Here is a 15,798-nt window from a genome sequence, read left to right as displayed (position 1 = left end):
GCTATGTGCAATTAATGATTCTTTGAATTTGGGCAGTTGATCAATATGTACCAAACACACAGTGAAAGGTTTGACCAACAAGTGGCCAGTTCGCAGAGTGTAAGAGCTGCTATAAAAGAATATGCTACGAAACAATGTGCCTAGATTTTCTAGTATTTCCTACGGCTCTAACTAGCAACTATGACAAACAATGCTTTCTTTCTGCCACTTGGTGGCAATATGCACACATGTACAATGTTATTCATTTCCCAGTTTAAACAATCAGTCTTTATTTTCAGAGAATGATTCAACAACTTTTTCCTCAAACCCTGAGACGAGGTCTGGAAAATACCTTACAGATTCAAAGAAGGCTTTTTATTCAGCCCAATATACAAAACAGGTTAGGTTACACAAAATCCAAACATCATTTACGTTATCTGACCTTTGCAGAGTCATTATCCTTCGATGATTATTCAATCCCAAAGTACCAAAATAGAAACTTTTTTTGCACACCACAGTTACCTCAATTAACACACATTCTCAGTACGACTTCAGGAGCATCACCTCGCTGTCTCCATGGCTTTACTGTTGCCTCAACAATCTCTCTACCACCTTCACTACTGCAAAGTTGAAAGAATACTAATATGTCAAATGTAGTTTCCCCGTCTTTAATGAAAATTTTCCTCCAGACAAAATAATCTTTTTAAAAGTCTATTTTTTTTAAACCTAGAGTAGCCTTCTTTAATGAAAAAGTAAAACTAATCACTAACATTAGTGGGATAACAGATGGCCAAAAAAATAAATATTCATTATGAGGCCCCAAAGTTAATACCAAGGACGATTTAAAACTTTAGGATAAATTTTCCTGACCTAATATTTCTAGCATCATTCTCTGGAGTTATTTTATATGCCAAGAAGACTTGGCCATGTCCCCAGGTTACCTTGTGCCTAATGCCTTAGCAGCTCTTCAGAAAGACCTGAATCTGGATCAACAAGAAAGAAGGCAGATCTTACTCTTTACACCGTGTACGCCACCAGTGAGTACAGGGCCAGACACTACCCAGGAGGCTGGACCTCACGAGCAGTCCCTTACTACTAATCCTTTTTAAAAATCAAGTAATTTTTAATAGGTTTCCACCTTTGTATGTAAAACGAATACATGTCTACTCTGAAAATTTAATAATACAAATATATAAAAAATACAGGAAAGTAGTTACTCTGGCCTTTTCATCATTTCTTCAGTCTTTGGGAGCTAGAAGCTTAGATTCTTCAAGTTCTCCTTTATCTGGTGTTTTAGACAGGCCAGGCCACACCCAAATAGAGAAGAACTGAAAACGAAGGCAATCGCAACAAAGGATAACCTTTAAATCACTGACTTGAGAAGCCACTATAGCCTTGTCCTCATTTATTTTCGATAGTGACTAACAAGCAGGAACCTTATTTATTTGGACTTAGGCATAACTGTTTAAGTGGCTGTTCTTCCTTTCTGGTTTCCCCGCAGGGCCTCAGTTATCCAGTATTAAATGACACAGTGATTTCCAAAATTCCCAGGAAAGATCCTTTTGTATAGTACCTAGCACCTAATTTCCTAACCAAAATAAAGAAAAAATGAATTAATGAATGAATCCAGATGTACCGAAATGCACCTTCAAAAATCCAGAGAAAGAATAGCATCGCTGTTATAAACACACATCCACTCCTATTTCCATCACATGCAGCTGAGGCTCACTCAGCTGATGGTAAAGGAACGATCCGAGGCAAAGTTCACAAACTTTGTGTTCTTTAGGCATCTTTACCTCCTCTAGCTTCAAGCCTTACTGTATGTGACCAACACTGAGACACAAAATGGAAAGCTTAGGGCAATAAAAAGAAAATGAAATTTGGAGTTAACAGTCCCAGGAGTTCTATTCTTGGCTCCATCGATTCCTAAACTAAGATGAACCTGGGCATATTTAAAGTTTCTGATCTTTAGTTTCCTCACAGAATGGGGATTAAAACATACTGACTTTACGAGATTGTTCTGAGGATTAAAATTTCAAAATATCTGTTAGCACTTCCAGTCTGGCCCATGATTGGAGCTGAATAAAGGGCAAGTGTTTCTTCTTCAGGTTTATTATGAAGTGCATAATAGACTGTTAGACTCATCAAATATTGAGGGTGTTTACTTGCTCTGTTTCTTCAACAATCTACTCTGCACATACATTCAATTTCATATTTAAAAAAATAGAATATCCAATATTGACTTCATAAAAAAAAGGAGCCACTATCTTGACTCTATGTCCCAAACTGTAGATACCAACTTCTTCCCATATTTAATTCTAAATCAGACGGCTAAGTTTTATTAGTAAATTAAGATAAAATAATCAGAAGTCTAGTAAGCTTCAATAATAAGAAAGAACCCTTTGGCAGTATGAGCCCTAAATATTGCTTGCACTTGCTCATCCTATTTGAGGATAAAGTTATTAATTAAACAGCTTCACCATCATCTCAGCTTGGATTGAGAGGACTTTAAAGAGACCTCTTAACTTTCTTTCAGCATAGAAATTAATCACATAGTTAACATTTCATTCCTTTTACACCGTATTCTAAGTTTTCCTTTATCTCATAAACTCTAAAATACCAGTCATCGCTTTCAACCCAACACCCAAACCTGAATTTTCATTCCTTCTCTCACTTCAGTTTTGTGCCTTTCTGGCCAATCCAAAAAATCTTACATCTTTCCCCCACAAGCAGCCTTTGTCCACGAAATGCTTATTGCAGTCTCAAAGGAGTCCCAGGGACAAGAATATTCCAGCAACCAAATGAAAAAAACAGCGAAAGTCCATAATTATACACCCCAAATGCTGAAATTCGTAAGATACTGAAGCAAATACTAAATATGAAGATCACTTTGCTATAGTTTAATTCTGCGAATCTGACTTCTAGTTATTTCTGTAGTGTCTACATTCTCAGTACAAACTGAGTACCAACTCGGTGTTGCTATTTTTCTTAACCTGAACAGGCACAGGGTCAAGGTGGAGAGGACTGGAAGCTCTTTCCTTTATAATCACTCCATGGTTCAATCCAGGGGTTTATTTAACCTTCTCCTTTTCAAAAGTACTTGGGGAGGGGTATCACAAGTTTATGAAACTACATTTTCCACCAAAAGGAGAGCTGTTTTTTGAACGAGCTAATGCACCACAGAAACACTTAGGAATATCATGTAGGCCGCCCTCCAACCCAGCAAATTATGGATTATTTCATTTCATGACATCAGAGATCTAGCCAGATGATCTTTACTAAATATGCCACAATTCACTTTATTTCTCCCCTTCAAGAGAGACAAATCCCCTACTTTTCATTTTGTACTTGCAAACTAACCCAATAATAGAAACCACTCTCTAACTTGCATATCAATACATCACTTGCAAATTCATGTGATAACTACAATTAACTACCCATCAGAAAAACAATAACCTTACCTTTTTTCATTTCCATATGACTTCTGTGCAACTTTTGCATGAAGAATAAGTACAGTTTGATCCCCTCGCTCTTTTAAGTAATTTCGCATAGCTTCCCTAAAATAAAATATAAATATTACTATTATAGGGGTGAGATTTAGAATATTACTATGCTCTGTGATGAAAAGAATGATTAAAATATTTTTTAAATAAGCAAATATAAAAACGAAAACAAAAAAGCAAAACAAATCCAATAACTAAATTTAAAGAATATTATAAAATGGGGCAATAAATACTGTTCATCTTCAACTCTATATTTTATTCTTTAAGAGAAGAAACTATCCCTCATTCCTGGAATTTATGATGTAACTGAATTAAATCATAATTACAACTTCTATACAATAACTAGAATCATTATATACATTGGTTATTTTGCTTTCAACTGTCTGTAAAATTAATGACATGTAACACTTTTATATTTAATAATCTAATTCCCCACCACCACCAGTGCCATTCCCCCAACTATTAGAATCAGTATTTTCGAATGAATACAAAGCCGAAACAAATCATTAGGTCACCCAAACTTATTACGTATTATTACTACATGTTCTTAAAATAACAGCCTTACATAAAGACTATGAAAAGGCTATCCATTATACACACACACACAATTACCCTGAAGGATGTTACCGAAGACATAACAAATTTTAATAAAGGTTAATTCAAATTAGTAAAAACCTAAATTAAATTTTGGAAAAAAACTGTTAATTCTTTCAAGTACAAACAACTTCAACTGCCTATTATGCATAAGCTGCATAAAAAGTCCATTGCCTGAAACATATTTATTCTCCCAATTATTTTGCTAAGCAATACGAGAATATATAGTCTACACAGCTCCAACAGTTCTCCATCTGCAGAATCCCAATTCTTTTGATGTTTTACGCATTATAAGATTAAAGCAAAAACAATCAAAAGCGCTTTTAATGCATTAAATGCTATTTTATTTATATTGTAAATAAAAGACAAACGTATAAAGAGGACAGCTTTGCAGTAACAGTATGTTATTAAAGGCAGGGAATTCCAGACCTGCAGCACTTAGAAAGTAAGTGGCTTGAGGAAAATCATTTCACCTCACCCAGTCAGGTAATAACGCAGACCTAACACAGAGTGGTTGTGGGGATTAAATGAGATAATCTACAGGGCAATATGTGTGGTTACTGACTGAAAACCTGTTAGCTGTGAGGCAGGGCAGGTAACGCTGAGATCCAATAGCTTGAGAATTAATCCCTACTGCTGACAAGGAGCTTAAATGTCCAGTGAAGAGAAGAGTTTGGAAAACAAATTGCAATAAAATACACGACTCAGAGGTATGAACAAAAAGCACCACTAAGGGAATATTTGTGCCAAGGAGGGTAGGGTTGATAAAGAACTACAGTTAACCCTTCAACAATGTAGAGGTTGGGGGAGCCAGCACCCTGCACAGCCAGAAATCTGCATACAATTTTCGACTCCCCCCGAAATTAACTACTAAAGCCTACTGTGGACTGGAAGCCTTACCGATACCATAGTCGATTAACACATATTTTGTATATGTATTATACACTGGATTCTTATAATATAGTAAGCTAGAGAAAAGAAAATGTTATTAAAATCATAAGGAAAATCCATTTACAGTACTGTACTGCATTTATCGAAAAAAACCCGCATATAAGTGGACCCATGCAGTTCAAACCCATGTAGTTGTTCAAGGGTTAACTGTATATGCTAGGAAAAATTTCTTAGAAGAGTTAAATTCAAAAGGAAGAGGAGGAGACTCCGGAAGTGGGAAGAGGAAAGAAGGCATTCCAGTATCTGGGAGTAGTCGTATAAAAATACCAGCGACCCTGCACATTCGGGTACACAGAGATTCAGGCAGACACAATAACAAACAGCAGCCAATACTTCTCGAGTATTTACTATGTGCCAGGCCCTGAACTAAGCACTTCATATGCATTGCTTCATTTAATCCTCATAAACTAGAAAGGTAAGAAGATTCTCAAAACCACTTCGAATGTCTTACCCAATGTGTTGCAGTTCATGGCAGTCAGGAACTGAAACAATTCTTTAGGAGTCGAAAGTGAGCCGTGGCAGTGACAAGAAAGGGGACACACTGGGTAGAGTCCTGGTGTGAAAGGCCTATCAAACCCCTTGAAAATGTGACATCTATAAACTTACATACTTAGTCTGAAAGTTTAAGTTAATTCAAATATCACTCTATGATAGATGATGATAAAAGTGGTAGCAAGTAATAAAAAAAATTTTTTTTTAAAGATTTATTTATTTATTTATTTGACAGAGATAGAGACAGCCAGTGAGAGAGGGAACACAAGCAGGGGGAGTGGGAGAGGAAGAAGCAGGCTCATAGAGGAGGAGCCTGACGTGGGGCTCGAACCCGGAACGCCGGGATCACGCCCTGAGCCGAAGGCAGACGCTTTAACCGCTGTGCCACCCAGGCGCCCCAGGTAATAAAATTTTTAAGAGACCTCTTTGAGAATTGGGAAAAGATAAGCATTTAATTTTATCCAAACCCCATTATAGAAAAACACTGTGCTGGCAATCTGCATTTTCAATCTAGACAGAAGGCAATGAGAGATCTTAAGGTTTTTTTAAACATTCAATTAATTTCCCTTTTAGTGGTGGAACAGAGAAAAAGATTAGAAAGTACTGAGACAAAACAAACTTGAAAAAAAGGCGGATACACTGAAAAAGAGGTAATAGAAGAAAGTAGGAGGGAAGGTGGAAAGACTTGATAACTATCTTTTGTTCTGGGAGAAGTGGGTGTAGATTAATAGATTCTGTTTGACAAATGTGAATTCTGAAGTGTCCCTGACCCCCAGGCTGTAAGTTTTCAATAGGGGGTTGGAAATTCCCATCTATAGTTCCAGAGACAGGTCTGGGGAACAAAAGTGGGGTCTGCTGGTATGTAGTTCGCACATGAAGCCACCACAGTGAATGAAATCTCTCAGAAAGAAAGCACAGTGACAGGAGGGTCAAGAAGAAAATGTATAAAAGGTGAAGAACCCATAGGGGTAGAAATGAGACTGTTTATTAGATGCTATTGAAGGAGATAACCTTGAAAGAGGGTAATAATCAAAAGGTGAGATGCTGCAGAGGTCAAGGTCACTTTATTTTTAGCAAGAATCATAACAGATGCCAGCTAACAGAAAGCCTTACAAATTATTTGTAAAATGAGAAGCCACTGTAACATCTAATGGTAAGAAAAGAGCCATAAATATTTGGCAACGCCCTCAAAGGAATGGCAAAAGCAGCCGACTATGGACAAGTAAAATGACTAAAGATCAGCATCCAAGAACCAGCTAATGGTGGAATCCATAAATGATGGTGCCAATTCCCACTAGCACTCCAAAGCTGGGAATACAGAGAGCATATTCTCAGAACCGCTGGGTACTGGGTAAGAGGTACAGCCTGGAAAAGGTAATGATGAAAAGTATTTGAGGTGTTAGGTGACTAATCTCATAGCGTTCAGGGTGGACAAGAAATCAAGAGCAAAGTCAGAAGTCCAGTATCTTGACAAAACTAGTAGAGAAGTCCAGTTCTTGGCATAGAAACTTGAAAAGTTGGTATATACTTGGAAAGAAAAATCTTAAGTAGCAATTGTAAGTATATTTCACCCCACTATAATCTATTTACATCTATAATCTCTATTATATCACTTAGCAATTACTTGGTATGTTTGTCAGATTTCATGTCTTTTTTCTTGTCTTTCCAAACAGACCACTAAGTCTTTAAGACACACTATTAGGTGTATTTTAAACTTTTTTTTTTTTTTAAGATTTTATTTATTTATTTGACAGAGACAGCCAGCGAGAGAGGGAACACAAGCAGGGGGAGTGGGAGAGGAAGAAGCAGGCTTCCAGCGGAGGAGCCTGATGTGGGGCTCGATCCCATAACGCCGGGATCACGCCCTGAGCCGAAGGCAGACGCTTAACGACTGCGCTACCCAGGCGCCCCTATTAGGTGTATTTTAGAACTGGCGAAGAGGTTAAGTACCTTTCTCAAGAGGATACTAAACACCCAGGATTCAAACTTAGGCAGTCCAACTCTCAAGGACAAAATTATACTATCAGATACTTTGCAACAGTTAAACAGAACTTTGCTGTGAAACATACACACACAAAGGTCTGAATCTTAACTCTTTTCCCTTACCAAGCCTGAGTTTTCTTACATGTGAAGTAGATGTGTACATATATATTTAAAGTAAGTTAGCTGGACAAACTAACTTCTACCAAGTGTCAGTAAACTCTTCCAATTGTTGTTATTCTCTTAGAAGGGGTAGGGAGTAGGAGGGCAATGCATGGCACTTCCACTGCAGTTTGAGAGCAAACTTGAAAAGGGCCTGGAGGTAAATGATCAGGCATGTCACCTGACTTGCAAGGCGCACTATCTGTGGGCAGAATAGGTAAACCTTAATCCATCTTCCCATTAAAGATATACTTAGAGGCTGTTACATCCTGGTACTGACCATCACGGCAGTTGCTTGTATTGGAAGTAGCTGTGTACGATTATGATTACGACAAAAGATTTCAGATCTCAAGTTGTTTATGGTTGAGTGCAAGATGACAGCTCCAGTTTTCATGCTCTCCCTTCATATTTATAATGTGAATTCTTGAAAAAGCAACAAGAACCTTCAGATAACCATTAATAATAGTTGTCTTGTAACCAATCTGCCAAATAGTTTCTTTCAACAAGGAAAAAAACCCTTTGCTTCCTTAATAGAACATCAAACCCATTAAAATTGTGTTCTCTGGTAATGAAAGCTTGACCATTTCTTCCAGCATTCTTCAGGAGCCATAACAAACAAAGACGATGTACTCTAAAAGAAACACAATTAAATAAGAAAGCCCAAAGAATGAGAGCCCATGTGCCTTTTATCCAAAGAGAGCAGGGTTTCCCCCACAGAATGGGGTTTCGGTTTCAGCACTGTTGACATCCTGGGCAAAGTCATCCTTTGCTACGAGGAGACTGCTCTGTGCACCAAAGGGTGTTCAGCAACATCTCTAGCTTCTACCCATTTGAAGCCAGCACCCTTTCTCAAACTGTGACAACCAAAACTGTCTCCAGATACTGGCAAATGTAAGGGGGTGCAAGGGGGAGGTCACCTGGGTTGAAAACCACTGGTTTAGAGAAAGTCCAAAGTATTTCAATGAGATGGCAAAATCATCTGTTGTCTTTTTAAAAAAGAATAAGGGAAACTTTATCATTGGAAAACATAATGTAGGTATTTTAAGAATCTTACTAGTAAAATTACTACTTTGTATTAATGAATTGTTAAAAAGAATGACAAAGTTAAAACTCAAAAGTTCTTGGAATAGTTACTATTCCAGCAAGTTTGAAGTATATTCTTTATTAATTTCATTTAATGATTCCTTAGAACATAAAATATTCCTTCTGAATAAAAACCAATTTAAAATTATTTGAAGAACACTCTGTAGCAACCACTTTTGAAGGAGTCTGCTTACTCAAACACAGAAGCTTAATGTTTAGAAAATTGGAAAATTTTATTTTTATCAGTCTTTTTACTAACATGAAATCATGGCAAGTGCCATGCTAGGTTAGTATGTTCAAACTGCCTGTCATTGTATTTGTCCATTTTTTAGCTATGTTGTCCTTTATAAATTTGAAATTTTTTATACTGCAAACAAAATTCATTTTAAAAAAATGTCCTTATGGTGCTAATTCCTATTCTTCTCTGAAGACCCCTTACTCCACACTCATTTACCTCCATGCTTGGGCCAAGGGACTAATATGTGATTTACACTATGTGTGTGTGTGTGTGCATGTGCGCGTGCGCGCTGGTGGGGTGGACATACGAGTTGGGCGCAATCACAGCCACAGCCTCAACTACTCGAGGAGAAAAGTGACCCACAAAGCAGGAAGGTCTAGTCATCCTAAATAGGCTCAGTCCCCATATTTCTCAAATTAGATTGTCACTTCTAAAATCCAAATAACAGAAATTCCAAATGAACTGCCTTATAGAAAAGAAACCCATTTGCAGCACAGCCACAAACGTTTTAGAGAGCTGCAGAGCACACGCTGGGGAACACTACTATAGGCCAGGTTTTAGAAAACCACACCAGCAGCCTATTTTCATACTTCCCAGGAACTAAAAATGCCTTTTACATTTTTAAAGGATTGTGAAAAAGAAAAGGAAACTATATAACATCAATCCTAAAATATGTACTACTTGGGTCTTTACAGAAAGCATTTGCTGACCCCTGCATAGGCAATAAAGAACAAAAAGATAATTTTAAAAGAAAGGTTGCAAAACAGAATGTATAATGACATTCTAATTTGTTTAATCAATTAAGTATATCATATGGTTGACATTTAATACAATTACCAAAAAAAAAGCACTCTTCCTTGAAATTGGACTTGGGGACATGTGATAGCTCAGAAGCCTCAGCTGGACTCCTCACCTCTGGAATATTGCCAAAAGGTGTCCAGACTCATGCCACACACCCCCACACACACCAAACTCATGGAGCTTATTTCCGTCAGATTCTCCAGGTAAGTCCTTTACATCACCACAGACAATATTTCTCAAAGTGAGCTCCACAACAGTTAACGATTTGCAATGGAAAGTGCTCCACTCAAAGCAGTTCCAGAGCAACTAGACCACATAAAGTAAAACCAATTCTTTCACTGCAGGACTACTCAGTCTTAAACAATCTCCAAGAGGGTGTATCTGTAATACAGTATTGGCCCAACTATCAGACCAGACCAAGATCTCTTGTTTTTCTCTCAAGTGCCAGTTTTCAAAATGATAATCTAGGGATAGGGCTAACAAAGTCTATTCTCATAATACTAAGGAAACATTAAGGATGCTACACTCGGTTTCTTTATCTATTGGTGACCAAGGCCAAACAACAGTACAGGTCATGTTCCTAGGAGAATGCTGGCAAATCTCATTCCATTCCCTCTTGTAATAAAAATAAAATGAATGATCCATATATAATTCCATGAAATTCTATGAAAGTTGATATAGAGGAAAACTGCTTTAAGTCCTGTCTCACAGCTATGAGACAAATCCTTTCATAAACTCCTGGTGGTTTTATTCCCCCTTCAAATAGACAAAGCCATTACACTGTAAGGATTGGGTCATCATCACTAATAGAACATTACTTCGGTGTTCTATTATTTATACAGCTTCTATTTATTTAAGTTTATTTTGGAAATACTACTACTTTAAGGCTTTTCCCATATAGAGAAAAATCAGACTTCAGGATTTCGGTAACATGGAACAGTAAGGAGTACTGACATTCAAAGGTTCTTGGTTCTTAGATATCTAGGCCTGGTTGATCCAAACTTGGCTCCTTGAATCCCAGGGACCACATGGACCCTTCCTATTCCAGTTCATTTTCTTCTTCCCCCAAGATGCCCTATAAACATACGACTGGCCTAAGTAAAGTTGGATATTAGTTGCAACCACTTTTATATGAATTATTTACCACTTATAAACTAATTACCTAAAAACTATATAGAGCAAAGGTCACACATCACTCTCAATGTATATTTAACCTTATGGTTTTATTTTACTATAAATCTAAATTTGTTTCATTTCGACTTAGCTTATATGGTGTCTGCTACTCATGGTTGTCTTATGATAAAGTAAAAGGAAAATCCATAATTAGGATAAAACATGAATATTGTACTCTGTAATGTAAGATGTACAGTAACCTCTGATTTCTAGAAAAGAACTAAAGCAGACATTAATCTGACCTAAGTCAATAAAAAAGAATGGATGATTCTCTTGTCACAAATTGAAGGGGATGGGGGCGCCTGGGTAGCGCAGACGTTAAAGCGTCTGCCTTCGGCTCAGGGCGTGATCCCGGCGTACGAGGATCGAGTCCCACATCAGGCTCCTCCGCTGGGAGCCTGCTTCTTCCTCTCTCACTCCCCCTGCTGTGCTCCCTCTCTCGCTGGCTGTCTCTCTGTCACATAAATAAATACAATCTTTAAAAAAAAAAAAATTGAAGGGGATGGATCATAAAAGGCATAGCAAATAGCGACTTGAGCTATAATCCAGGGCACACAAGAAAAATACACTGTTTGAAGAGCTTCTCATTAGGCACTGGTAAAATGCTTCTCAAAACTGCATGCTATGCACAAGAAAAGAGACTCAAAAAGAAAAAAATAGGCGCTCATTCAAAGATAACAGAATCCCAAAATTAATACAAAAATATTACAAAAAATATATATATAACCTGTGTTGAAGGAAACAACAGATATGGAGGTTAAATCTTAACTATCCTCTTAGGATGTTATTCCTTACCCTCGGGCGACCTGAAAGCCAGCCAAGGGAAGATCCTGGTAACTGACTTTTTCCATAGCCTGACCAGAAGAGTAATGGAGGTATATACAAGTACAGTGAGAACAGAGGTATATAGTGAGACCAAAGGGGACAGGGCTTCGGGGGGGGGGGGGGGGGAAGAACCTTATGAAGGAAATCCCAATAGTAAATGAATTCAAGCAAACACATGAGTTAGTGGATACCAAGTCTACAGTATCGCAGAGGGGAAGAAAGTTAAGAGTGCATGCCTTCTTGAAGGTTGCCTGTAACTCAAGCATATTCAAAATTCCAGTTCTAACTTTCTGATTATTGACAACATGACAAAGTCTCTTAGTACAATGGTGTTTTAAGTTGAATAACATCTACGTTTTCTTAAAGCACAGGTTACAGTGCTGCTGCAAGTCATAACTGCAGAGCTCAGACATACTCTCACATAAGGGACAGGTACACTTGCTGTGATCTATTCAGCATTCCTGAAGACTGACACCTAGTTGCATTGCAACTAATATTTTCACTGATGACCCCAGGTTCCAAATGACAAAATGAGAAGCCTCCACAATAAAAGAACAACTATTTCTGTACGTTAATATAAGGTCTGGTTATTCTGTTTTGTGTCTGAATCCAGTCAGTTATACCCCTGAGCCTCATGAAGGGTACTACTTCAAGAGAGTAGGATGCCCTTGAAATAGCACTCAGTTGCTTCTATATATGTGTTTCTGAAAGAATGTAATATTTAAAAGAAGGAAAAATGAATCCTCGATAATGCTGACTAGTACATAGTGTTAATTATCCTTTATCAAAAATTTACATTTTATGTGGACAGAACTGTGTTCTAAGCACTATCCAAAACACTGTCCTCTAAATAAAAAGACAATTTTTCAATACTACTTAATTTGGAAGATGAGGGTAAGGACAGAATAGGGTAGGTTTAAAAGATTTATTTTTTAAGGGACCCTCTCTGAATTAATTCCCTACCTCCCCTGAATCACAATAAAAAGAGATATAAAATTCCTTTAAAAAATCTTTAAAAATTTATTTTTTTGACAGAGCAGGAGAGAGAAAGCATGAGGCGGGGGAGGGGTAGAGGGAGAGGGAGAAGCAGGCTCCCCACTGAACAGGGAGCCTGGCTCCAGGCTCAATCCCATGATCCTGGGATCATGTCTTGAGCAGAAGGCAGATGCTTAACCAACTGAGCCATGCAGGTACCCCTAAAAACATTTTTAACAGAATAAAAGACATTAAAATTTTCCTAACAGAGAAAACTCTTTAAAGGAAAAATAGGAAAATATGATTAAAAGGAACCAGAGGAAACCTGTATTTGCTATACTATCAAAAAGGAAAACTTTTTAATTTTTAACTCTGGGCTTAAAATTAAATTTTTATCACAGAATTAGTCGTTGATTTTACATGCCAATTTTCTGTTTCATACAAACTGTTTTACTAAATTTGCTTTATATTAGCTTCGATAATAAAGAATAAGGGGTGCCTGGGTGGCTCAGTCGATTAAGCGTCTGTCTGATTTCAGTGCAGGTCATGATCTGAGGGTTGTGAGACTTAGCCCTGTGTTGGGCTCCACAATAGGCATGGAGCCTGATTAAGATTCTCCCTCTTCTTGTTGTGCCCTCTGCCTCTGTCTCTCTCTCTCTCCTTTTCTAAAAAATAAAAATAAAATAAATAATTTTTTAAAAGATAATAAAGAATAAAAATCTGTAAGTTCGTTTTCTTTAAAAAAGATTTAAAAAGAAATAAAAGCTTAACTGAATTCTCCCCCTAGAAGATATACTAATTCCTTTTAAGGTATTTTTAAAGGACAAAAGCCAGTAAAATGTTTTACAACTTTATTGAGATTAAATTGAAACATAATAAGGGCGCCTGGGTGGCACAGCGGTTAAGCGTCTGCCTTCGGCTCAGGGCGTGATCCCGGCATCATGGGATCGAGCCCCACATCAGGCTCCTCCACTATGAGCCTGCTTCTTCCTCTCCCACTCCCCCTGCTTGTGTTCCTTCTCTCACTGGCTGTCTCTATCTCTGTCAAATAAATAAATAAAATCTTTAAAAAAAAAAAATTGAAACATAATAAAATGTATTCATTTTCAAGTGTATGGTTGGGTAAGTTGTGGCATATGGATATACCATCACCACAATCCAGATGAAGACAGTCATCATTCCCAAGTAAGTTTCTCTTCTGACTCTTTGTAATCCCTCTTATATCTCGCTGTCCCCAGGAAAGCACTAGTCTGCTCTGCCAATATAGATTAGTTTCCATTTCCTAGAATTTTATACAAATGGAATCATATAGTAAATATCCATTTTTTCTGACTTCTTTTGAAAACTGAACATAATTATCATAAGATTTGTCTATGTTGTTGCATATATCAACAGTTCATTCCTTTTATTGCTGATAGAAATCCATCGTAGAATATTCCACAATTTGTTGATCCACTCACCTGCTGGTGGATATCTGGATCATGCTTGTTTGGCTATTATAACTAACTAACGCTACCACAAACATCTGTGTTCAAGTCTTTGTATTCACATTATGTTTTAATTTTTCTTGACTAAATGTGTCAAAATGGAATGGCTGGGCCACAGGGTAGGAGTATACTTAACTTTTTAAGAAAGTGCCAGATTATTTTCCAGAGTTGTTATACTACTTTACATACCCACTACCAGGGTATAAGAGTGTTAGTTCTAACATATATCTCATTGTGGTCTTTTTTTTTTTTTTTTTTAAGATTTTATTTATTTGACAGAGAGAGAAAGAGTACAAGCAGGGGGAGCAGCAGAGAAAGGGAAGCAGGCTCCTGCTGAGCAGAGAGCCTGATTTGGGGCTTGATCGCAGGATCAAGACCCGAGCTGAAAGCAGATGCTTAACCCACTGAGCCACCCAGGTGCGCTCTCATTGTGGTCTTCCTTTGCATTTCTTTAATAGTTATTTGCCACATATACACATTGTCTGGAGTATCTGTTGAAAACATTTTCCCACTTAAAAAACAGGTTATTTCCTTATTACTGACTTTCTGGAGTTCTTTTCATAATCTGGATACAAATGCTTTATTCCTAATTTGGATGAAGTAAAATTTATCCATTTCTTTCTTTCAGAGATAGTGCTTTTGGCATTATATCTAAGAAATCTTTGCCTACCCCAGGGTCACGATGATATTCTCCTATCTTTTCTTCTAAAAGCTGTATAATTTGAAGTTTTACATTTAGGTATATTTTTAGCTAATTTTTATATATATGGTTCTAGACACAGATCCTAGTTATTTTGTGTTTATGTGTACGTAAATGGTAGGGACATATGGATATCCAATTGTTCCAGAATCCTTTGTTAAAAACCGTTTAACTAAATTGCCTTTGTACCTTGATTGAAGAACATGTATCTCAAGAACAGTTTCTGGCTACTATTCTGGTACAGTGATCTATCTTGGCTATCTTTATGCCAATACCACCCTTGATTACTGTACGTAGCTTTCTACTAAGTTTTGAAAACAAGTAGTCTAAGTTCTTACTGCTGTTTTTCACGTTGTTTTGCTAGACTAGGCTGTTTGCATTTCTCTATAAATTTTAGAATAGAAACAGCCTGTCAACTGCTACAAAAAGTCCACTGGGATTTGGCTGGTATTATGTTGAATCCATAGATGAATTTGGGAAGAAGTAACATTTTAGCAATATTGAGTCTTCTGTCCCAAGAACATTTACTTAGGACTTCAAGTTTTGTCAACAACATCTTAAGGTTTTCAAGTGTATAATAGTTTTTGTACGTCTTGTGTCAGATTTTCCCCTAAAAATTACATATTTTTAACGCTATTAAATATAGCATTTATTAAATTTCAATTTCCCATTGTTCATATAAAAATACAATTCATTTTTATATGTTGATGTTTCCTACTACCTTGATAAAACTCACCTATTAGTTTTAGCAGCCTTTTTTTTTTTATAAATTCCATAGGATTTTCCATATAGATGATCATGATGTCTGCAAATAAAGACAGTTTTACTTCTTTCTTTCCAATCCAGACGGCTTTC

The 15,798-nt window shown here is 37.1% G+C and overlaps 1 protein-coding gene across 8 annotated transcripts in view; it reads right to left on the bottom strand.

The window, feature by feature from the left end:
* RBPJ (recombination signal binding protein for immunoglobulin kappa J region) overlaps positions 1–15,798 on the bottom strand; it is a 218,205-nt gene that overhangs the window by 22,193 nt on the left and 180,214 nt on the right. For 5 of the 8 annotated variants that reach the window (XM_026514547.4, XM_044389756.3, XM_026514548.4 and 2 more), the window contains one exon: positions 3,441–3,536. In XM_026514547.4, coding sequence (XP_026370332.1) covers positions 3,441–3,536 — 96 coding nt within the window. Of the gene's footprint in view, positions 1–3,440; positions 3,537–15,679; positions 15,749–15,798 lie in introns of all 8 variants that reach the window. The other 3 variants (XM_057309826.1, XM_057309827.1, XM_057309828.1) reach the window with 1 other exon arrangement.

This window comes from Ursus arctos, unplaced genomic scaffold (assembly GCF_023065955.2).
Source record: "Ursus arctos isolate Adak ecotype North America unplaced genomic scaffold, UrsArc2.0 scaffold_9, whole genome shotgun sequence".
In the NCBI taxonomy this organism is placed as follows: Eukaryota; Metazoa; Chordata; class Mammalia; order Carnivora; family Ursidae; genus Ursus; species Ursus arctos.
This window is presented reverse-complemented; position numbering and strand designations above follow the sequence as displayed.